The following is a 23,297-nucleotide window of genomic DNA, read 5'->3' on the forward strand; positions in this document are numbered from 1 at the left end:
CGATTAAGGTCCTGCAATTGCAAGCCAGACTTCTTTACTTTCCCAAGGTCCAGGACCAGAAATGGAGTAATTTGCAGTGCTCAAGGACAAAAGTACAGCATACAAAAGAAAGAAAGACATACCAAAGTGAGAAAAAAGTACCAGGCTCACAGGATGTGCCAGGGGGCCTGGAGTAGAGGATCATTATGAGAAGAGACCAGGATTCAGTCTAGACAGTCAACCAAGACAGGGCATTCAAATCTCAGCTTTGTCTAAGTACCAAAGGACACATAGATGATATCAGCTTTTCACATAGTTTGGCCCAACATAGATATGGGGGCTTTTCTGGCTTTTCATGCAGCCTCAGACAACAGAGCACCATATTTCTTGCCTTTTGGCCCATACCAATCCCATGCCATAGGTGTTTCTGAAGCGTCTTTAATAGATTCGCCCATGTTCCCTTGTAATGAAAAGAAAAATCTAGAGGGAACACTTACGCTTCCCTAATTTGATCTTTGTTGATGCTACTGTACATATTTTGACAAATTAAAAGACAACCACAACAAACGCTCTTAAATACATCTGTGTTTGCAGTTTACAAACTGCATCAAGAAAATGGGCAAATATGTTTTTTAATCTATTTGCATTCTTGCCATAATAATTCCATTCTGGTTTTGCAATTAAAAAATTAATTCTCCCCAAATACTCATCGAACTATCTATCAATCTGAATATGTATTCAGGTACATTTTTCCCCAAAAATATGCATTTAAACATTTATATTTCTCTCAAAATATTTATTTAAATGCATACATTCATGTGGTTAACCTTAAACAATGACAAAGATTGTGCCACAACAGTCTCAAAACCAGCACACTATGATCCACACTTTCATTCAAGAGGTCCAAATAAGGTAATTCGGTATAGGAATTTATAAGACGAAATTTGTGAAGCATCAATGAATGTGTGTTCGTTTGTGTGTTTATTTTTTTTATTTAACTATATCTGAAAGGAGCCTCTTAAATGTTGCTAAGAATCCCTCTGTCCTCCCTCTCCATGGAACATGTAATGAATATTTGCAAATTTTCTCACCTAAACAAAAATTATGTCAACAATGAGACATCTTGTCAAAAACACCATCACCTGTTGTAAAAATTTTCAGCATAAAGACCAATGCATTTATATATATAAATTTTGCTTTCTGCAAAAATTTGCAGTACAGCTTTTGACCATATATATGGTCAAAAGCTGTACTGCGAATTTTTGCAGAAAGTTTTTTTAGTGAAAAAAAATTCCTCTCTTTTTTTTTGCAAAGCACAACCCTATGTGAAAAATAGTTCTACAGTGGGGTCTTGACTTAAGAACGGCTTGAGTTAAGTCATTTTGACTTAAGAACCACTCATAGGAAAATATTGACTTGACTTACATACTTAGATTTGAGTTAAGAACTGAAAAAAAACCACGTGGGAGGCAGGGAAAGTGTAAAATGTGAACTTTCAGTTAACTGTTGGCCAGTGAAAAAGGTGCCTGTCTGCTTCCTCACTCCTCCCAGCATTTAGAGAGTGGATTGGGAGACAGTCTTCAGACTGCCTGGTACTGTACTGCCTGGACTATTTTCCCTGCCTTCCCTGAACCTTTCTTGACCTAAGAAAAAAAGAAACAAAATATCCCCCTCTAGTGGTCGGAGGCGGAATAGCAGCTTCCCATTAGTTTCTATGGACGGAAAAGAGCAGATACGGATCAAATGGTTCTCAATGCATTCCTATGGGAAATGCAGATTTGACCTGAGAACATTTTGACTTGAGAACCGCCTTCCAATACGGATTAAGTTCTCAAGTCCAGACCCCACTGTACCAGCTTTACAAAGAAATGCAATAAACACATGAAAACTCTTTTTGAATTTTGTTGTTCTCACCTGTGAGGACGAAATAAATGAAGATTTACCATTTCTGCTCTCCGTTTGCTGAAACCTCTTCCCTTACACATTACAGGAACTGTAAATCTCATGCCTGCCATTCTTAAGGAGGGCACAGTAACTTGTACATACCTTGTTAATTGAGCAATAACTATACATGTTTTCCATTTTGACATCTGAGAAAGACGTCTGGCTGTGTCCAAACCTAGAGACACAACTACAGAAATTCAGATTGACTAGAAGTTCACATGGTTTACCTCCTGTCACCCTCTCATATGTTTTCTTTTTGGAGACAGACAGGCTGGTACATCGTTGTAACATTTGTTCTAAATGGCTGCAGAATATGAGCTGCCAAAGGTAGAAAATGATGGGAACTGAAAAGATGCAGGGAAAGGAAGAGACATGACAAAAGGCAGCCAGGACAGGAAGGAGAGCAAGTGTGACACTGCAAAGAAAGTGAGCAAGTTGAGAAAGAGAGGGAAGGCACCAGAAAGTAGCAGAGGGTCAGACAGAATCCTGATATAGCCAGAGAGGTAAGGCACCTCCAGGAAGGACTTCTTTTGAACAGTACCTTTTCATATAAAAATCAGCCCCTTCATCTTTTCAGACACTTGCACCTTCCTGCATGCAGGTATGACATACTTGACACCTTTATCCACAAAAGGAGCTGTGGCATTTTTACAAATCCAACCCACACTTATGGAGTATTGCCCACTGCTATTACATACAGTCTACACTTTGCGCAGTGTCCCCTATTCAAAAGGACAAGCAGGTTATAAAGTTGATCCAAAGCACTGGTTTTGCACCACACATTCAAAGAAGTAACACCATTTCAGGTTTCAGTGGAAAACAAGGACCACAATTCAGTGGCGGAACAGCTGCATTTTCCCAGGGTGAATCCCCAACATCTCTGCATTGCTACAAGGCAGGCCCTGCACTTGCAAGATTCTCCATGAGGTTAAAAGCAGAGGTGAACAAAGTGTAGCCCTCTGACTATTGCTGGCCTGTGATTCCCATCATCTCTAATCATCTCTAAAGGAACAGTATCTGCGGGATCACACACTCATCTCGTTTAAAGCTCTGCTGCTAGATGTGTTCATGATCAAGGAACAATGGAACAAACAGTGGAAACCTATTCAGTCATACCCTAATCCCAAATCATCAACAAGTTGAGAGGAGAAAAAAGCACCACATGCCTCTCTGATTGTTTTACTCACAATAGCAGCAACACGTCTGAAGAGAAAGCTCTACATAGGAGCAAGAACCTAGTTTTCCCACAGTTCATGTACAGCCTATACATATGCAGGAATCTCTCTTCTTCAGACATAGTGCAGCCGATGAGCAAAGCAAGGAAGCGGGGAGGGGGGGTGCTAGCCTCTCCCTTGTAACCATGCTGATGATTCTGGAATGAAGAACATCTGACTTGAAAAAGAATGTATTGCAGTTTCTTCTATATATCTCAGAATAACTATTCGACAGTGTTACCAACCGAAATTAAATGGCCATCTTCTTTAAGATGCAAATAGAATTTCTGCCTTTGATGTGAAATATAGTGTACAGAGTAATGTAGCTGTTGGCTACGATGGCCAGCACATGGAGTCTTTCCTCTGACCAGAAATGCATATTTGTTTATTATTGAACTGCTGTACAATCCATTCATCCTTAAAGATATCCTGGTGATATATAATACCCAGTGGATCTAACAGCATGATGGTTTTACATCTCAAGGTTGAACTGCAAATCATGTTCTTCTTCTGGGACCATAACTGTAGAGCAGTCTGCACATTTAAGCCATGATGAGGTCCTTGTGTTTTGGGGGTGGATAAGAGGAGGAGGAGAAATTCATGGCATTTGTTCACAAAAACAAACATGCTCAGCTTTTTCTCTGGGAGTGGGAAGGTCATGGATAATTGGTTCATCCCTACCTCTCCACCTCTCCATACTATTTGAGCATTGGCACTATGCTATGACATGAGCCACAACGAGACCTCCTGTTTGGGTACAGACACAGAATTCAAGAAAGTGTGTGATGGCTCTTTATTCCCATTTTGGCCTGAAGGCTCAGAGGCTCTGGACAAACTTAGCAGGTTTTCCTCTGTCTCATGGGGCTGGCTGCTTCTTCCTCTCCTGTCCCCTCTGGGCTAACTCCTGTTTCTGGTGACATCTTCTCCGCTCTGTATAGCCAGAGCATTTGCTAATTTTGGTATGCTTGCCAAGAAAGAATGAAGAAAAAGGCACAGGACTGATTGGTGAGGGAGAAGTGGAGACAAAAAACAATCCCATCACTTGACAATTTTGATTAAAGATTATGCCCCCTCTTATGGGCTGGGATAAATCCATCTCTCTGGGCTACATTTGCACTACAGTATTCTCAGTTGTTAAAGAGGACAGGAGAAAGAGTTACAACCGGAGCTGGCTTAACATAATGGCAAAGAGGCTAAGTTATGAATTAAGATGTCTCTGGTTCAAATCTTGCCCCACCCTTATTTCATAAGGTAGCCTCAGATAGATCACCTCTTCAGCCTCAGTCTCTCCATCTGCAATACTAGCTAAAATCCAGTAATTAGACAACACAACCATCTTAGCCAGGAGTATGTTGCAAGCTGTGTGTGGCACCACAAGCTAGAGTGCATTGCCTCACTACCTAGCCAATGAGCCAATGTCCCCAAACTTGTATATTGGTATGGGAAGGGCAAGACAAATTTGTCTACTTCAACATGTGGAACAAACAAACACCTCCACCATCCCTGGTAGACGATGCCCCATGGATAAGATTGCTTATCTCATACAGTGTTTCATTCAGTGGTACCCTATATTCAAAATCAGAGGCAGTGCTTCATTACCTGGTCTTATGGGGGTGGGGGGGGCACATTCAAATACCAGTGAAAAAGGAGGAACACAGTAAGACAGAAGACCAAGAGGGAACAAAGAAAGGAATGGAGGTCAACCAAAATTAAAGGCAGGCGAGTCAACCAGAATTCCTCCTCACCTGACTGGCTGGTGCTGACATTGATGGAGGCATACTGGGGTGCATCTGGACTCAGCTCCGTCACGAGGTTGACTGCCTGAATCTCAAAGGTATATTGTACACGGGCCAGGAGGTTGGAAACTTGTACGCGGCTCTCTGTCAATCCCACCTGACGTGGCTCAAACTGGACACTGTCTCCACAACGCACACAAGGCCCTGGAGACCCAGTTGGGCACACCTTGCAGATGACATTAAAGAAGACATCCTTTCGGCCTCCTAGGTCTTTTGGGAGGCGCCAGGTCAGGAGAACGTTGGAGCCAATAATTTCGTAGCTGAGGTCACGAGGTGCTGAGGGGGTACCTAAGAGAAAGCAGAGACTGAAATCTTAAAAGAACTGAGGTGATAGACAGAGCAGAACAGAAGTGAGCAAAAGGAGGAGACCATGGTTGGGCAAACTCTGACATTGCCTGGGTCTGGAACAAAAAAAACAGAGACAAAGCAAAACTAAGGAGCACAGGTTGGTATGGCTCCTAGGGCATTTCAACTAAACATTTTATCAAACTTTTCAGACTCTACAACATAGATTCTTTAACTATGTCCTCACAGGGGGTCTGTGAAGGCTTGAAGGAATGTTATGATCTTTTGAAGTTAAGTAAGTAAGTAAGTAAGTAAGTAAGGAAGTAAGTAAGGAAGTAAGTAAGGAAGGAAGGAAGGAAGGAAGGAAGGAAGGAAGGAAGGAAGGAAGGAAGGAAAACATGGCTTTTGTAGCCTACCACCTCAATTAAAAACAAAGTAAAAATCAGTTAGAAAAATAACTGTCTGATAGCAAACAATTGTTTGATATTTCTGTACATGGTAAGAACATTCTAGTGTATGAAGTTGAATGGCTGAGAGATAGCACATGACATTTCTTGCTATGGCACGGACAGAAGCTGTGGGAAGAGAGAGTCGGAGTCAGTGTCCGTGTGAGTGAGAGTGTTTGACTTCATGATCATTTTTCTTCTTCAATTTTTGCTAATAAAAAACATTTGGTTATTGTTTGAGTAAAGTGACTTTTTGATGTTAGTGCAGAGAATCTCATAACAATACATTTTGGCTGAGCTGCAGAATGGATCGCTGAAATGTAAAAGAAGTGATGCTGTTGATGAGGGTGGATCCTGTTTCAAAGTAAAATGAAGTTTCTTTCAGTCAACTGAAAAGGTGTTGCCATCGTAGAAAGGAATATCTGTCGATGAGATCATTCACAAGAAACTTTAGATAAATATTTTACGTACTTTAGGATTTTAAATATTGAGTTAAGTCTTGGTGGTCCGCAGCAACAAAACGTATATAAAGGGGTCCGTGGTAAAGAAAATGTTAACCACTGCTTGGAAGGAACAAAAAACACAACAAATAAAAACAAAACAAAAAAGTTGTACAGGTTGGTATAATTTTCAGTGCATTTCAGTGAGACTCTTCATCAAAATATTTTGTAGTCCTCAACACAGATGACTCGGAACAAAATGTCATGCCACAGCACACTAAAGCAAGAGTTGCCCAGAGTGAAGAACTGGAGTCTTCCCAGATTGTATTCGGGGAACAAAGATGGTGGCTCCTGGCCAACAAGAGGATGCCTGTTTCTACAACCAATGATAACACCTCATTATCTGTGGGCCCCTTTCATCTCCTTCCTCAGACCTACCATGCATCCCTCACCCATTTTGCACATGGGTTAGCAAAAACTAAAGGGAGAGACAGTTCAGATCAACCACCACTGAAATGAAATCTATATACTGATATATTTCTGGGGACAAAGATGGAAGATGTGCCGTCGCTTTCATTTCCTCCTTATGAAACATTGGAAACAATATGCTGGACAATAGAAACCTTCATATCACCTAGCTAGGCAATTCTGAAGACACAGTAATTTAACATTTGTGTTTGACTCAGCAGTTCAGGCTTATTTGCTTTGGAAAGACAGTCAAAATATCAGGCAGCAATGTTCCCTCTAATGTTCATGCCTGCTGCGTGGGAGTCTTGCCCGACTGTGCATAGGTGGGCGGGGCAGGGTTTCATCTGGAACCCCGAAGTAAACAGGTATCAACACCGACGGTTGCTGTGCGGTGCCAATGGAGCTCTGCACATGCGCACCTCAGAGGGAATGTTGTCAGGCAGCCTTCAGAGAAAACTCTGGCAGCAACACATTTCATGGTGTCAGGCAGGTAAAACTGTAAGCTGTGCTTCAAACATGGCGGTCAAACACTTTGTCTCCAGATAATTTTTAAAAGGAGACAAACAACCCACAAAGTGAAGCGGAAACTTCTGCATTAAGAGAAGAGTCAGCTGCTGGGCTGAGTTTTGCTCCGAGTTCTGACTTCTATATAGAACAACTTCTCATGTATCAGTGATTGAGTGCATTGCAAAGGAACAAGTTTGGAAAGACCAGCCTAAGAACTGGGCTACAGCTGACTGAGACTAGGCAGGAAGAAGCGATGGAAGGACGAGGCAGTATGCAGAGCAGTGGTTGCCAGCTTTGGGTCCCCAGATGTTCCTAGACTACAACCCCCCAGAAAATCCTGGCCAGCAGAGCTGGTCGTAAAGACTTCTGGGAGTTTTCATCCAAGAACATCTGGGATACCCAAGACGAGGAACCACTGACACAGAGGAAAGAAGACGAATGGAAGGGGTTAAGAAGGAAACGGAAGGAAAGGAAGAAAGGACAGATTCAGCTTTGGGGTGCAGGAGAGAAAAGGAACGCAAGATGGTCAAGAGGAGGATTCAAGAAGGAGGAACCAAGGGAAAGAGAAGTTAGCCAAACCCATTTAATGGCATTTATTCCCAGGTACTTACCTGTACACGGGGCATCAGAGGTATCTGAAGAGGAGCGGTAGTATCGGGTGAGGCAAGCACATTCACTGGAGCCTGGGGCTGAAGAATAGCTGTGAGCTGGGCAGGGGCTGCAGGGGGCATCTCCTACTAATGCCTTGAATGTGCCCATGGTGCAAGCTGAAGATTAAAAAGGGACAGAAATGGGAGGAAATCCGTTAAACCACATTAAGTCCACAACCACCTTTTTATGTGTAGGTTCTATTTCCCAGTATACAATGAACATTGTTGCCCCCATAATGAACGGGTCATGAGACAGGACAGGACAGGGGGGAAAATCACTAAATAAGGAGGATCTGCAGTTGGTGGGTCATGGCACTCAAAAGGAGAACTTGACTTAAAGTGTCCCAGAGCTTAGAGAAAGATTGATACACAGTGCCAGGGAAGAAAAGGAGTGAAGAACAGATCCAAAAAGCAGAGTCAAAGTAAAAGTGATTGTGTTAGATAAACTGTAAAAACCGGATTCCAGGTTGCATGTTGGGATTGAACCCTAGATCTGTAAAAGTCGGATCTGCCTGCCCTGAAATGTGATCTTCTTCCAGCTGAAATAAATACACAGAGCCATAAAAATTACAGCCTGCGGTTTAATCTTTACCACTAAGAGGATCAAGACAAGGTGGTAGCACAGCCCAAAAGCAGATGTGAAATGTTCCCCCCACATGTTTCAAGCCAAAAAATATTCTAAAAAGGTCTTTTTATCCACCTTAAATACTATCGATATGAGGAGGAAAGTGCACCTGAATTTACTGCCTTTTGCCTTAGATATTTTACACCGAAATGCCCACCTGACCTTTTGACGCAGCTGGCCCATGCCTGACCTGAAACCAGAGGTTTCTAGTTTTTGCTTATCAGGAGAGGTTTATGGGATGTTAAGCCAGAGTTTCATCCATGTGTACAAGGCCCCATTGTCTGTTGTAAGCAAAGTTTACTTTGGTTAAGGAAATTGTTTGCTAAAGGAAGCATTCCACAAACTGTTCTGTAAAGATGAACATGGTAATGAAGAAATCTAAGAGTTTTCTGTCCTCGCATCGTGCACTGAGCAAAGATCTGTCTGGAAAGAAACAATGTAAAGCTGCTCAAATCCCATGCAATGAGGCTTTCAGCTAGTTAAATAGTTGAATAACCTACTGCTCTTCAAATTAATATGTAAAGATGCTGATAAACAGAAAGCATTGTTCAGGGCTCCGGCTAAAGAACGCACAGTCTTTATTACTTGAGAATGATTGTCCTTTGAGAATGTTTTTGTTTTCTGAAAGCCCATGTGGGCAATTAATGTGTAACCTGAAAGCTTACTTATCTATTTCAACCAGGACATAAAAGCTCATGAGCGAAACAAGGGAAAATCTGAACTATATTTTTCAGCCAACCAAGCTTTATCTAATCACTGGGAGTTTCACTACTCACAAATTTTCTCACGTTCAGTGAAAAAGCATGCGTTGAAACATCAAATTTACAAACTGCTGTGAGATTTGTTTGCTGCTTCTGCGCAACAGCAAAAAACCCAACAGTGCTTTTTAAAATCAGAACATTAGCAAAAATAGGGGCAGAGGGTTTATCAATAAACCTTCTGTATTTCATCTTAAAATCAGTTGTAACACGTATGCTTTTTGAACACTAAAACAACTCTTAATTTTTCACCAAAACAAAAGCCCAGAAATGCGAAAAATGTACCAATGCTCTTACAGCATCACTCTGAGGAGAGAAAACCATTGAATTTTTTCACCCTCACCTTTACAAATGAAATAGGAGAAGATTTACATCTTGACAACTCACCCGCCTATGAGCAGGCACGTCAAGATGGAGGAGTGACTCTCTGGGTTAAGGGTTGGACAGCCATCAATCATACAAGATGGTGAGAACACTCCCTCCTTTTCTGACAATCTGTATCAATATAAAGCATGCACCCAACATCTGCGTACAGCTGTATGTCCAACCACATCCACATCGGCATATCTTACGCACATGCAAAAAGCAAGGCAAAGTGTGCCGCTTATATACTGCCCCATAGCGCTTAAAGCACTCTCTGCGTGGTTTACAAGTGCAGGCTACACATTGCACACACACACCCAAGCTGGGTACTAATTTTAGTAACTGTGGAAGGATAGAAGGCTGAGTCAACCTTGAGCCGGCTACTTGGGATTGAACCCCAGGTCGTGAGCACAGTTTTAGCTGCAATACAACAATTTAACCACTGCATCACAAGGCTCCTACATGTAAGATTTGAACACTGCCAGTCCTTTCTAAAATAAGAACAGGAGTACAGAGAACACACTTTTATGTCCAGATAAACAAACAAACAAACAAATAAGTCACAAATTCTCTCTGTGAATTTTGTTGTATGGGTATACTGTGTATATACTTACAATGACAATAAATTATATTATATTACTAGTTGTGCCTCCAAGCCCGTGGCCCTTATTTCCAGATCCACTCTTCCTGCTTCGTCTTTGAGTAATGTCCCACTGAGCTCAATGTAGGTTGCTTCTAGAGATGTGAGGCCGAATTGCAAACTCAAAGTTTCCATCTGCCCTCAAGGAGACACTCATTAGGCCCATTAGGAAGAAGCTAAGTTTGGCGGTGGACGAAATTGGCAATTACAGGCCCGTCGCCAATGTTTCTTTCCTAAGCAAAGTGGTAGAGAGGGTGGTGGCTGACCAGCTTCAGGCGCACCTGGACGAAACAGATGCCCTGGATCCATTTCAGTCGGGCTTCAGGCCGCGCCATGGTACAGAAACGGCATTGGTCGCCCTGTGTGATGACCTACTGAGGGAGGCCGACAGGGGGAAAGTGTCCCTGTTGGTCCTCCTCGACATCTCAGCGGCCTTTGATACCATTGACCACGGTATCCTCCTGGGGAGGCTCTCCGAGCTGGGAATTGGGGGCCTGGCACTGGCCTGGCTCCGTTCCTTCTTAGAGGACCACCCCCAGAGAGTACAGCTTGGGGAGAGTTTCTCGGCCCAGTGGAATCTCATTTGTAGGGTTCCACAGGGGTCGATTATCTCCCCAATGCTGTTTAACATCTATATGAGGCCGCTGGGAGGGGTCATCAGGGGGTGTGGGGCATCGTGTCATCAGTACGCTGATGATGCTCAGTTCTACATCTCCTTTCCACCTACCGCAGGAGATGCCATCCTGTCCCTTCAGCGCTGCCTGGAGGCTGTACTGCAATGGATGCAGGAGAACGGGCTGAGGCTGAACCTGGACAAGACAGAAGTACTAAGGGTGGGCGCTCCCACAGTCGGGGCCTTGGGAAACTCCCTCTACTTTGGGGGGGTGACCCTCCCTGCTAAGGATGGGGTTCACAGCCTGGGGATCCATCTGGACCCGGCGCTCACTATGGAATCCCAGGTGGCGTCCGTGGTCCGAACCGCCTTTTACCATATTAGGCGGATAGCCCAGCTGCGACCCTATCTCGATGTTGGGGTGCTCACTACCTTGGTGCATGTGTTCGTAATCTCAAGATTAGACCACTGTAATGCGCTCTACGTGGGGCTGCCTTTGAGGCTGCTGCGGAGACTACAGGTGGTGCAGAATGCGGTGGCCAGACTTCTTAGTGGGGTGAATAATTACCAACACATTTCCCCCACTCTGGCCGCATTGCATTGGCTGCCCATCCATTTCCGCATCGACTTCAAAGTGTTGATGCTTACTTATAAAGCCCTAAACGGTTTAGGGCCTCGATACTTGGCGGAACGCCTTCTCCCACCAAGATCTACCCGTGTCACCCGCGCGAGTCAGGAGGTGAGGCTGAGGAGCCTAACGCCGAGGGAGGCTCGGAGGGAGAAGACAAGAAATCGGGCCTTCTCGGCGGTGGCTCCTCACCTCTGGAATAACTTACCCCCCAATATTCGCGCGGCTCCCTCGCTGGGTAGTTTCAAAAATCAACTAAAAACACTTGATGTTTCGGCAGGCCTTCCCCTCAATCAACTCCTGATCTTTCCTTCCTCTCCTTTCCCCTTGTGTCTGTTCAAGTTGTTGAAAGTTGAAAGCTTTTCTTTATATGATATTGTTTTTATCTACATTGTGGTATTTTTTGGTTGTAAGCCGCCTAGAGTGGTCCTAACCCACTAGATAGGCGGGATATAAACCGAATAAATAAATACATAAATAAATAAGTAAGTAAGTAAGTAAGTAAGTAAGTAAGTAAGTAAGTAAGTAAATAAATAAATAAATAAATAAATAAATAAATAAATAAATAAATAAATAAATAAATAAATAAATAAATAAATAAATAAATAAAGACAGCTCTTCCCTCACATGTTTTGCATGCTCCTCTAAAGGCTATTTCTGGACTTAGTTTTCACTAAATTCAACTTTTGAGGATGAAAGAAGAAAATCCAACTGAGCCATTCTGGGCCACAACTAATCGGAAGAAATGTGGGCTTCCATAATATTCTGAAGTTCTTAAGGTGGCGGAGAGTCCAGCCAAGTCAAGGGGAAGTTGCAGAAGTGAGTACTGATTGCGCTGCAAGCCGGTTTGGAGTTTTGGTCAGCAGCAGTACATGAATGGAAGCGCTTGTGAAAGATCTGCATAAGCCTTTTTGAGCCTCATAACTGAAGAAAGGCAGAATATACCGGTAAATGTTTCCATGTAAGGACGGATCCCTAAAACATGACTCTTCAAGACCTACTTTCAGGATTGGATTTAAAGATGATTCACGTCATTCCACTGCACCCCCACCCCACCCCAACCCCCTGTGCCAGTTTCACAAATGTTGCTTCTGGCAAAGGAAAAAGGTTTCATTTTGTTTTTCTTAAGTGCCACGTGCACTTTCTTTTCTTATAACTAAAACCTCTTGGGGAGGGGGAAGAAAAGGCTGGAGAAAAAAGGAATGAGAAAAAGAAAATGAATAAATTTTTTCTAGTCAGCAGCTAGGAACACTTCACACATTTGTGTGGAATAATTAAGTGCCCTATTAGGATGGCAATTTAGGATTCAGCCAAACAGCTGGCTCCCAAATAGCATAAAACTGAGAATAACAGCAGAGTCCCAGGATGGCTGATATAATTTCTGCCAAAAAGCTCCCTCCTCCGAGTTCCTATAGATGCCTTTCTGAAGGCTTTCTCTTTTAAAAAATGTATCCAAGGCAATGTGCCATACGAACACAGGGAACCCAAACCCTTTTTTCTTCCCTGGTAGTCATCTCCCATGTGCATCACAGGCAAATCTGCATGGATTTGCATAAGAGGGGGAAAGCGTTCTAAACAAAATCTGGACATTCACATATATTTGTCTTAGACAGCATCATCCTAGAAAAGGCACAGCCCCTTCCTTCTCACCCAAGAATGCTTCTTAATACAGCATTTTTTCACCAGCAGCTTCTGTATGTAGTTCTATCAAAGATAACGCGGAAACTTCAAGTGGTGCAGAATGCGGCGGCCAGACTCCTTACTGGAGTGAGAAAATACCAACATATCTCTCCTACTCTGGCCAGGCTGCACTGGCTGCCCATCCGTTTCCGCATTGACTTCAAAGTGTTAACGCTTACATATAAAGCCCTAAACGGTTTAGGACCTCGATACTTGGCGGAACGCTTACTCCCAATTAGTTCTACCCGTGTCACCCGCACGAGCCAGGAGGTGAGGCTGAGGAGCCTGACGCTGAGGGAGGCCCGGAAAGAAAGAACTAGAAACCGGGCCTTCTCAGCGGTGGCTCCTTGTCTCTGGAGTAACCTACCTCCGGAGATTCGCGCTGCACCCTCGCTGGGTACTTTTAAGAACCAACTAAAAACATGGATGTATAGGCAGACCTTCCCTTCCAGTTAATTCCTGTCCTCTTTCCTTTTTTTTCTCTTTATTTGATTTATTTTTATTTTTCCCATCTTATAGAATCATTTAATTAATTAATTGTTATAATTTTTTTAGAACTTGTTATCCTTATGTTGTAAGCCGCCAAGAGTGGTCAAAATGACTAGATAAGCGGGGTATAAATACAATAAATAAATAAATAATAAATAAATAAATAAATAATTCTAAAACATTCAGATCTGCCAATAAATTGATCCAGGATATCTTGTTAAAAAGTGACAATGGGAGTATCGTATATTTTTTTTTACAAAAATTGATCTGCAATGGAAATGGCTGGTAATAAGCCAAATGCTTCAGTGGGACTTGCAAGCAAAAATATCAGACTGCACAGTAAATGCCTGCTTCTTGTAAAAACAGAACATTTACAGACCTTCTGAGAACGGTTTGAATTGTTTGAAACCAGCAGACCAAGACCAAACAAACAGTACCATGAGGCCATCTTTAATTAGTCCTCCTAAGACCAGTCTAAACAGGAAGGTCAGCAGCATTTTCTAAATAAGTGACTGAGGGAGTGTCAGCCACACACAACCTTCCTTGCAGAAGGGTTCCAGCCCTGGCTTTGGGTCCCTCACAAACTCCCGGTTTCAGTTTCAAATATCTTAAGAGGAACTCTGATAGCAAGGTGGGAAGAGCTTCCACCTGAAGCTGTACATATCCAGTGCCGGACAAAGTTGAGCAAGATGAAGTGATTCCTTAAGTCAGTTTAAGACAGTTTCACAGATCCGGAGACTAAGGATCGAGAGTTGGGTAAAGAATATTATGGGAACTAGAGACTGTATAGGTTAAAACCCAATAACCAGAGTACCAGGAAATTAGTCACTCTGAAGTCACCTAAATTAAGAAACAGAAAGTCAGGAAACAATGTACAGTATTCAGCACTACCTCATGGGTCTCAACTGCCAATGGGAATTCTCCACATAAATATGCCTCCTTCCCATTTTGTACCAGATGTGATCTTGGATCTGCTGGAGACAGATTCAAAGTATTTCAGTGAACAGAAGGTGACATGATAGCGACCCCCACCCACCCTAGGCAGATTGTGACAAGAGTAGGAAGAGGGCCAGGCCCTCAAACGGGAGGTGAGGTTCCCTCTGCCTGGCTTGGATCATGAGCTGCTTGGGCTGCTCATGTTGTTCATACTGATCTTCCTTGTGTGCAGTCTTGGCACAATCTAAAGTGCTTCAAAAGTCTGCCATGTCTGTTTTACAAGAGACAAAATGAACAGATACATAACAGGAAATCATAGCTCTGTTATCCCATATTCAACTAAGCCCTATTCAGCTGTCTGGCAATAAAGCTATCATCACCGGAATCCAGTGAAGATCTGAAAAACAAGGACATTTTAACACAGTGTCTCTGAGGGATGGAAGCTTCTTGACTCCCAATGCAAATTCACCTGATCACAAATGAACGGGAAAATTTGAACTTATTCGCTGATTTTTGTTCCAGTGGTAGACACAAGGTGAAAATACACAAGACTAACACATACTAATTACAGGCCAATTTGTTCATTCCTAGCTACTCCTGAAGCTGAGGCTCCAAGACTTTGGCCATCTCATGAGAAGAGAAGACTCCCTGGAAAAGACCTTGATGTTAGGAAAGTGTGAGGGCAAGAGAAGGGGACGGCAAAGGATGAGATGGTTGGACAGTGTCATCGAAGCTACCAACATGAACTTGACCAAACTCTGGGAGGCAGTGGAAGACAGGAGGGCCTGGCATGCTCTGGTCCATGGGGTCACAAAGAGTCGGACACGACTAAACGACTAAACAACAACAGCAACTCTTCAAAGCCAACTGACCTAGATATGATGCACATTTCTGAACTGCCTGCTCAAAACCCCCGAAATAAAAATCCTACTTAACGGGGCCATTATTGGCTCAGAGAAACTCACCGAGATTAATCCAAATAAAAATTTATTTAAATAGAGGTATAATGGATAAGGTCTGGAATAAACCAAATGGCAGTGCAACTAATAATATCTTTATTAAGACCAATTTCAACTCACAAGCTGGATTATGAGTTTCACAAAATCTAGCTAATTTACCACCACTTTCAGCTAGCCCTAATGATAGTACTGTGCTGCTGCTGCTGTCTGGATTTACTTCTAAGAGCTGTCTGCAATGTAACCCCTCTTGTTTCTGCTCCCTGTGTCTAAAGAAGTGGATTTTGATCCACAAAAGTTCACACTGAAATGTATGTATTTGTCTTAAAGTGCCATAATGGTTTGCTTTCTCTCTTTCCCTGGCTCCCATTTTAATTCTGTCAACATACTGAGACAGATTGACATGGGTCTTTCTTTGGAAACTGATGGAAAACCCCCAAAGAATTCACTCCCAGAGAAAAAAACATTCTAGAGTTCAGAAGGCATGGAGGTATCTTGAATTTAATACATCTGTACAAACCTATTGGTTCCTTTCGCTGCAACTCTCAGCCTGGCATATAGGTCCACACATGTTACTCATCTTCAGTGTTTTTACTCGCCTGCCTTCCCAGCTGAACACGCACCAGTCATCTGGGACTTAAAGCAAGCAGCTTTTCAAACCCTTTTTGTCAAATTGCCTAAGTGCAATTGTTCATTGACACTGAGAAAAGTGGCTATTTTAAAGCATGTCCCCACCCAGGAAGACTGATCCTGGTATGTGAAGGGGGTCAGATTACTTGACGGTCTCGTGGGGCTCTTGCAAACACTACAAGGAACAGGGGATATATAAGACTCAGCTGCAAAGGCCCATTCCATTATGTACAAACAGGTCTTTAAGCCGGAGAACAGGATTACTGGTTTAAGGTATTTTAGGGGAGAAGAAAAACCTGCTCCCCTTGGGTTACATGCCATGCCTGGACTCTTTAAACTGCTCTCCTCCAGGCCAGCTCTGCTACAGGAAGCACACTGGGGAGAAGCCAGCTTAAAGTAACTGGTTTCGGCGCTCCTCCTCAGCCCAGTCATCAAAAGCAGACTTCACAGATCCACGGACAAGAGTACTTATTGGTTTAGTGCAGCTATGGGTCTACTGGTTGAAATCTTAGGAGTTTATGGTTATGGTTGTTCTGGGTTTTTTGGGCTCTTTGGCCGTGTTCTGAAGCAGTGGTTCTTAACCTTTGTTACTCTGATGTTTTTGAACTGCAACTCCCAGAAATCCCAGCCAGCACAGTTGGTGGTGAAGGCTTCTGGGAGTTGCAGTCCAAAACTCCTGAGTAACCCAAGGTTAAGAACCAGTGTTCTGAAGGTTGTTCTTCCTGACGTTTCGCCAGTCTCTGTGGCCGGCATCTTCAGAGGACAGCAACCTGTACTCTGGTGTAGTTGGCTTGGGAGTGCAGTATTTATGGCTGTGAGATAGGCTTTTGTCTTTTCCTGTAGATGGGTGATTAGTGTGTATTGTTTATGATTAGCGGGGATTATGACATCATTTACCCCCCAACTTTGTTCTCCTGTTTCCTCTAAACTCAGCTCCAAACCCCATAGAAACTATGAAAGGAATGAATTATGAGCAGTATACTGTTGTAGTCTATCCCCGTTGTGATGCAAAGTACTGAAGCATGGTTTTGTCTTGAATTGGTATTTAAGATCCATTAGCTTTACACAAGACCTGCTCTTAATTTGTTGATATGAACCAATCCAGTTCCCTGGTGTTTTGTTGTTGTTGTTGTTGTTTGGATCCTCAGTGGGAAAAGTGGGAATGTAGACCCCATGGAGATGAAGGCCACTACAACACAGACTGCTCAGGAGGCAATGTTTTGGCCTTCTTTCTCCTCTTGCCCAGAAGGTTCCACCCCACTTTCAGTCAAGTCCAGTTGCAAACCTTCTCTCTCCACAGTTCCAACTACAAGACAGCTGTTTTCTCCTTCTCCCTCTTTCTCCAAAGAATTCATGGTGACTGAAATTCATGATATATACATTTCGCATATGAGCACAGTCCAAAAAAAAAAAAAAAACAGGATTCCTTACAGGCTGAAAGCATTTCTGATAGAAGGATTGGGCCAAATAAAATGGCCTGCAGGTTGCCATTTGGCCATCTCTGCTTCAAATCATCTTTAGGCTCGATTCTACATTGAGTTGACAACCATGAAGAGGGAAAAGCTCTGGGCCTGCGCCTATACTGCCTGATGAGTTCCCAGGCAGTTGGGCGTTCCTGAACTGATCAGAGCACAGGGAGCATCTTGTATCCAGAAAAGAAAAGCCTGCAAGGTATTCGACTGCATTGTACAGTACTCCCATGTTGTTCCTGAGGCTCTGAAAACAAACAAGGGGGCATTGCCATATGGGAGAAAGTAGGGAAAGGCGACTACGGAAGTCGGGGGTGGGTGGGGATAGTGGCAACATTACAAGTGATGGGAAATGGCAAGAAGGGAGCAGCTGTCTTTGCCTCTAGGCACTCACCAGCAGATTAAAAAATCATGCTTCAGATGAAAGCAAGGCAATGTGGTCCACACACAACCCTGTGTGGGGCATTTCCAGGAGAGTAATCTCCTTGGAGAAAAACCCTGCTCCCCACCCTCCCCATCACAAAACTCCCAGCCACCATAATTCAATATGCACACCTAGCCTCACATCAGCTGCACAGCTTCTGCTGTGCAAGTGATCAGAGTGGACACACACACAGAACGCATGCACACACAGAAAGAAACAGATTTAAAGACAGATTTAAAGAATATTCTTCTACCTTCCAGGGCTTTCCTTCAGTGTTGCAAACAAATAACTGAGCAGATACTATTTCATTCTAAATGGGCATTTTTGCGGTTTCTCCTTATCTGCCTGCCTGCATCTTCCTATATCATGTGAAATATAAAACAAAATAACTCTCTTATCTAGTGGTCCCATCCATCTTTTTGGCCTCCTGTCATTCCACACACGGTGGATCCATAGCCTTTAATACCTTTAAGGCTCCAAAGTAGAAAAAGGACTACTGAGATTAGAAATTTTTACTTTTCTGGACTGCATCCCTCAGAATCCAACAATGTGGTGGGACTCTGGCAACTGTAGTCCAAAAACCTGAATTGCTTTCATCCTTACAAGGTAATGTGGCCACCTTACAATGGGGAGATTGCAGGCATCCTCTTTAACTCTTGTGGTTCTTCCTACTCATTCCTTCTAAAACTACTCAAGGTGAGGCCACCTTGCTCCATGAAGGATCAGAGCATTTAGCAACAGACGACTTCATCTGTCTAGATGGCTGACGCTTAATCTTTGCTCCTAGAGTAGCTGTGTGCAGGTATTACAGCACAGTCTCTCTCTCTCTCTCTCTTTCATTCTGTGTGTGTGTTTGCCTTGGTAGGGAACGCTTGGGGACACTGGAAATCTAAGTGGGCACTCAGTCGATTTCTCAGGGCAGCCAGAGCCAATCCCATTGTGCTTTTGTCTTCCCTGTGAAACAGAATACTTTAGGCAAACATGTCCAAGTGTGCTGTGCCTAATCTCTGTGATTTATCTGTCTCAGAATCCATCTTTCCCAGTCCTGGCACAGAATGTGGGCAACTTGGCACTCACCACCAGGCCCCTTTTGCTCTTTCCATTTCACTGGCCAGCAAAGAGCTTTCCCTTCTCTAAGCCTTTCTAGTCTCGGCTCTCGCTGACATTGAAACGGCCTCGGCCTCTGATGATCAGTTTACGACTGCTTCGCCCCATTTGATTGTAGTTTATAAACGGCATTTACTTGCTTTCAAACGGCAGTATTTCTAATTGTGCAGCAACCCTGAGCACGGCAGGAAAAAGCAGCTAATAAACATTTAAAATGACACTAAATGACCATTAAATTTTAATGTTCCTTTTTGCCCAGTATACACACACAGCCCTGGTCTTCATGTGGCTGGCCTGATAGTTTCTGCTCCGAATGGCAGCTACGCATGAGAAGACCTGCATTAATGTGGCAGAGGCTGAACCTGGATATGCTTGGCTGAGAGGAAGACCCTCCCCCCCCCTTCCCCCAGCTCAGCCCAGGCCCTGCCTCCAATAGTCAACAGCAGCTCCTGAAGTCTCACAAATGTTACTAGTGACGAGAAAAAGTAGGGCAAATCCATATGCCTGAGAGCTCTTTGTATGGTCCTGTCTGGAAAGGAGGCAGTGGGGAAGGGAAATCTAAGAGTAACTAGGAGTTCCTTCCGAGCAGAAAAGCTGGGCGCAGTGCAAGAGAGAAGTCCTATTCAGGCATTAAAAAAAGAGGGTTAATTTTGAAAGTGTGAACAGGGAGTCTGTTCCAGCTGTGCCCCCTGGCTCTCCCCGTCTACATATGGGGAAGGACAGTTCAAAGAGGAAACAAGACTCTCCACAGGATCGGGAATCCTAATTTTTCAGGATCCCCAATCATGTGAAGAGCCTCCACATGGAACAGAAGTGGTCTTCCTCAGGTAGTCCCTCACAACAGCCAGGAAAGGTGGCGCTACAACTCATTCCCTGCTCACACTTCCAAATTAACCCTCTTTTTGTGCCTCTGAATGGAGCTAGAGCAAGAGAATGAATGGACGGGTGAATAAAAGCCTTCTAATAGCAATGAGGGTGGATCTATTTTTACAGCTGCCTCCAAAACTGACAGCCTCATGTCAACTCCCGCCTCCCCCTCTATAATGTGCAGCACCAATTACAATATTTCTAATGAAATCAGGTAGTCAATGAACGAGAGTGGGCTGATGGGGTAGAGGTATCCACAGCCTAACTGGGTGAATGGGGTGGTGGTGAAGGTACAGTCTAATTGTATCAGAATAGGGGACGTTCTTCAACAAACACAAAGAAACGGGATCTCAGCATAGAATTACTTGAGCAGCCCCATGTAGATCCGTAACACCTAGCTTTGTCATGAAAGGCAGAAAATTGCATAGCTTAGGCATATCTGTTTCAGCCATTATATCGGTGGCAAACTGTCACTAATGAATAAGTTAAATTAATAAATCACTCTTTAATCAATGAAAAAAAGATGTTTCACTTCACTGGGCAGCATATTTTAAAAATACAGGTTTTAATTTAAAACAACAACAACACCCATCCACTTTTCTCCACTATCCGTCCTCCTGGAAGCCACCATAATTGAGATACTCCAAAACACCTTCTCACTTCCACAGTGCAGACACTTTCATGGCTATCTTTGCCTACCTTCTGGCCTTAAAGGTCCTGAGGGTTGGGCATTATGCGCATAGGTGGCCAAGAAATGGCCACCTAGTGCCTGCTGCCTCTGCCCAGCCATCTCCATATCCACACTATAGAGGTGGGGAGGCAGTTGGTAGCAGCTGCTAGGGAAAAGGTCCATGATGGCCAGTTCTGGTGATAGGGAGTAGAAGAGGCTTTGCCCCTTGTGCTCTTGCCACCTGAGGCAATCACCTTACCTTGGCTAATGGCCAGACCAGGCCATCAGCCAGACAAGGCTGACTCATAATGGCCACTCCAATGAGATGTTCTCCTCTTTGTTGTCGCAGTGAACAGAATGAAATCAGTCAGTCAACAGGGTGGTCAATTATGTCTGGTCAGTAGAATACCCCAACCCAGATAGACTCTCTCCTTGCTAATGTTAATATTTTTACCAAATCTCCAGTACAGCAGCAGCCTTTGGGAAAGCAAAGAAGGGAGCATCCATCACCCCAAGGTAGATATGACCAAAAAACTTATCTAATCCAATATTCTGTCCATATGGTGGTCAGCCAGATGTTTCTGGGAAACACACCAGTAGAATGCACCATCCATTTCATTAGGACAATGCTTTGCATGCTCCAGGAGGCATCTGGTAAGTCAAAGAACTAAGAGAATTTATCCAACCCATCTTCATCTTTACTAGATGCCTGTGGGTATTGAACCATAGGTACATTAGTTACTGTTTTGAGCAGGTCAATTCTGGGAATGCTCCCACCCAGCTGGTAGCCCGTCTTTTTTTGTCCAATTGCCAGCTGAGGTGGAGGAGCACCTCTTATTTCACCCAACAAATACAATATTTTGTTTTTCACTCCAATTTTTTTCTCTGTTTTATTTATTTATTTTATATCCTGTTCTCCAATGAGCCCAAGAGAGTGATACATTTCTCCTTCTCCCCAATTTTAACCTCATAGCATTCCCATGGAATGGATCAGTTTATGAGAGAATGAGTCACTGAAGCACATTCAGTGAGTTTCATGGTTCTCCCAAGTCCTTATCTAACACTAAGCACTGGCCAGATGTTGCCAAGTGAACATTTACACCTGTGTAAATGCTTTGGCATAACTCTGAGTAGAGAATGGCCTCAAATTACCAAGCCCTTGATCAAATTCCTAGTCACATGTCAACTTACATAACTAGCATGTTACTAAGAATTCACTCAGAAATCCACTAATAGGCAGTTTGGGAAGAGATAGCCATGTTAGTAAGTGCAAGCATATCAGGCAAAATCCAAAGAAACAAAACAACAAAACCAGAACAAAAACTGGTAGCTATTTGCCACTCTGAGTTACTCCAATGCACTCAAGCACATTTACTTGGATTCTAGCCATCAGCTCACCCTTTCAAAAATTCTTATTGTTATGCCTATTTTTATTTAAATCATGTATTTGCAATAGGAAACCACTGTTTGATTATGATTCCCAAGACTACTGCCTATTGTAGTCAATCCACAAATAATACAGATATTGTACCAATTATATAAATTGTACCAGAATTACAAGAGAAGGACCAGACCAAATTAGGGTGGTGCAGTGACCTATTGCCAAAGGAAGGGGAGAAGAATCAAGACACTCTGGGTATTTAATCCCCAGGTTTATATATATTAGAAAAAGTTATCCCTTGGGTGGGAACCCATATATCCTTTCCTCCAGGCTTCTTGCTCCTCTTAGCTGCAGCAGAAGAAAAATAGCAAAATGAAATCATCGCACATGTAAAGCCGATTTGCAGAGATTAAATGTGTTTCACAGATGTTCAACCCTTCCCCCACCTTCCTAATGAAAAGATAATTGGAGAAAAATCACTGTGACCTAAAATTTTGAGCAACGTACATTTTTCATTTCCTGCACTGGTCAAAGGGTGGGGCGGAGACTGGATTGACAGCACTAGAGAGGACAGGTCTGCGTGAGCCTTGAGAGGTAGTGGACCAGGAGGCAGGAGAAGTCTAACTACCATGAAATCTTCTCACACAGATAATTTGTATTGCCCCATTCACCCAAAGCATTTAAGATCCAACATTAGCAGAAGAAAAAGAAAAGAGAGAGCTGGTGTCTAGAAATTGCACCAGTGCGGAGGGGCCCGGCTTTTTACAATCCTGTCGTTACACTGAGCTAAGTTGGCTTCCTATGACTGTCTGTGACCTAAGCAGCTTAAGCCCTTTGCTGAATGCTTAACTGCAAAGACTAGCTTCTCCCCTCACTCCACAGAGCTGATCCAAAATACATCCTCAGAATGCCAGGCTCATACAACAAACACTCAGAAAGCCCATTTCAGTAACTGCCCCATATGTATAGATCTTGCAGCCTGTTACAGAACCTGCTGTATCTTTCAGACCAGGACTCAGGAGCTCCGTATTTAAATCCCTGTTCAACAATGAGCTCATACTCTGTTTGGGTGTACGGGGGTGGGTGGGAAATGGGGAAACTACTCCTGAAAAATGTCATATAGGGGTGACATAACTCAAAAATAACTTGACAACCCATAACTAGAACAAGAACAATCTTACAGAACTTAGTGGATTTTCCAGAAACACTGAGAGACATCTTTGGATGTATTTAAGGAAGAGGTAGAATTGGAAAGTGACAATTTGCCTAGAGTTTGAAAGTGACACATGAGAAATAACATTTTACTTGTTATTTGGTTCCATTACTATTGTA

The 23,297-nt window shown here is 43.3% G+C and overlaps 1 protein-coding gene across 5 annotated transcripts in view; it reads right to left on the reverse strand.

The window, feature by feature from the left end:
* The window catches only part of LOC110088903 (ephrin type-B receptor 5), a 160,309-nt gene that overhangs the window by 48,432 nt on the left and 88,580 nt on the right, over window positions 1-23,297 (reverse strand). For all 5 annotated transcript variants that reach the window (XM_072991836.2, XM_078384776.1, XM_020811529.3 and 2 more), the window contains 2 exons: window positions 7,691-7,846; window positions 4,883-5,221 (listed from right to left, as the gene is read on the reverse strand). In XM_072991836.2, coding sequence (XP_072847937.1) covers window positions 4,883-5,221; window positions 7,691-7,846 — 495 coding nt within the window. The remainder of the gene's footprint in view (window positions 1-4,882; window positions 5,222-7,690; window positions 7,847-23,297) is intronic.

The sequence above is a fragment of the Pogona vitticeps genome, chromosome 2 (assembly GCF_051106095.1).
Source record: "Pogona vitticeps strain Pit_001003342236 chromosome 2, PviZW2.1, whole genome shotgun sequence".
In the NCBI taxonomy this organism is placed as follows: Eukaryota; Metazoa; Chordata; class Lepidosauria; order Squamata; family Agamidae; genus Pogona; species Pogona vitticeps.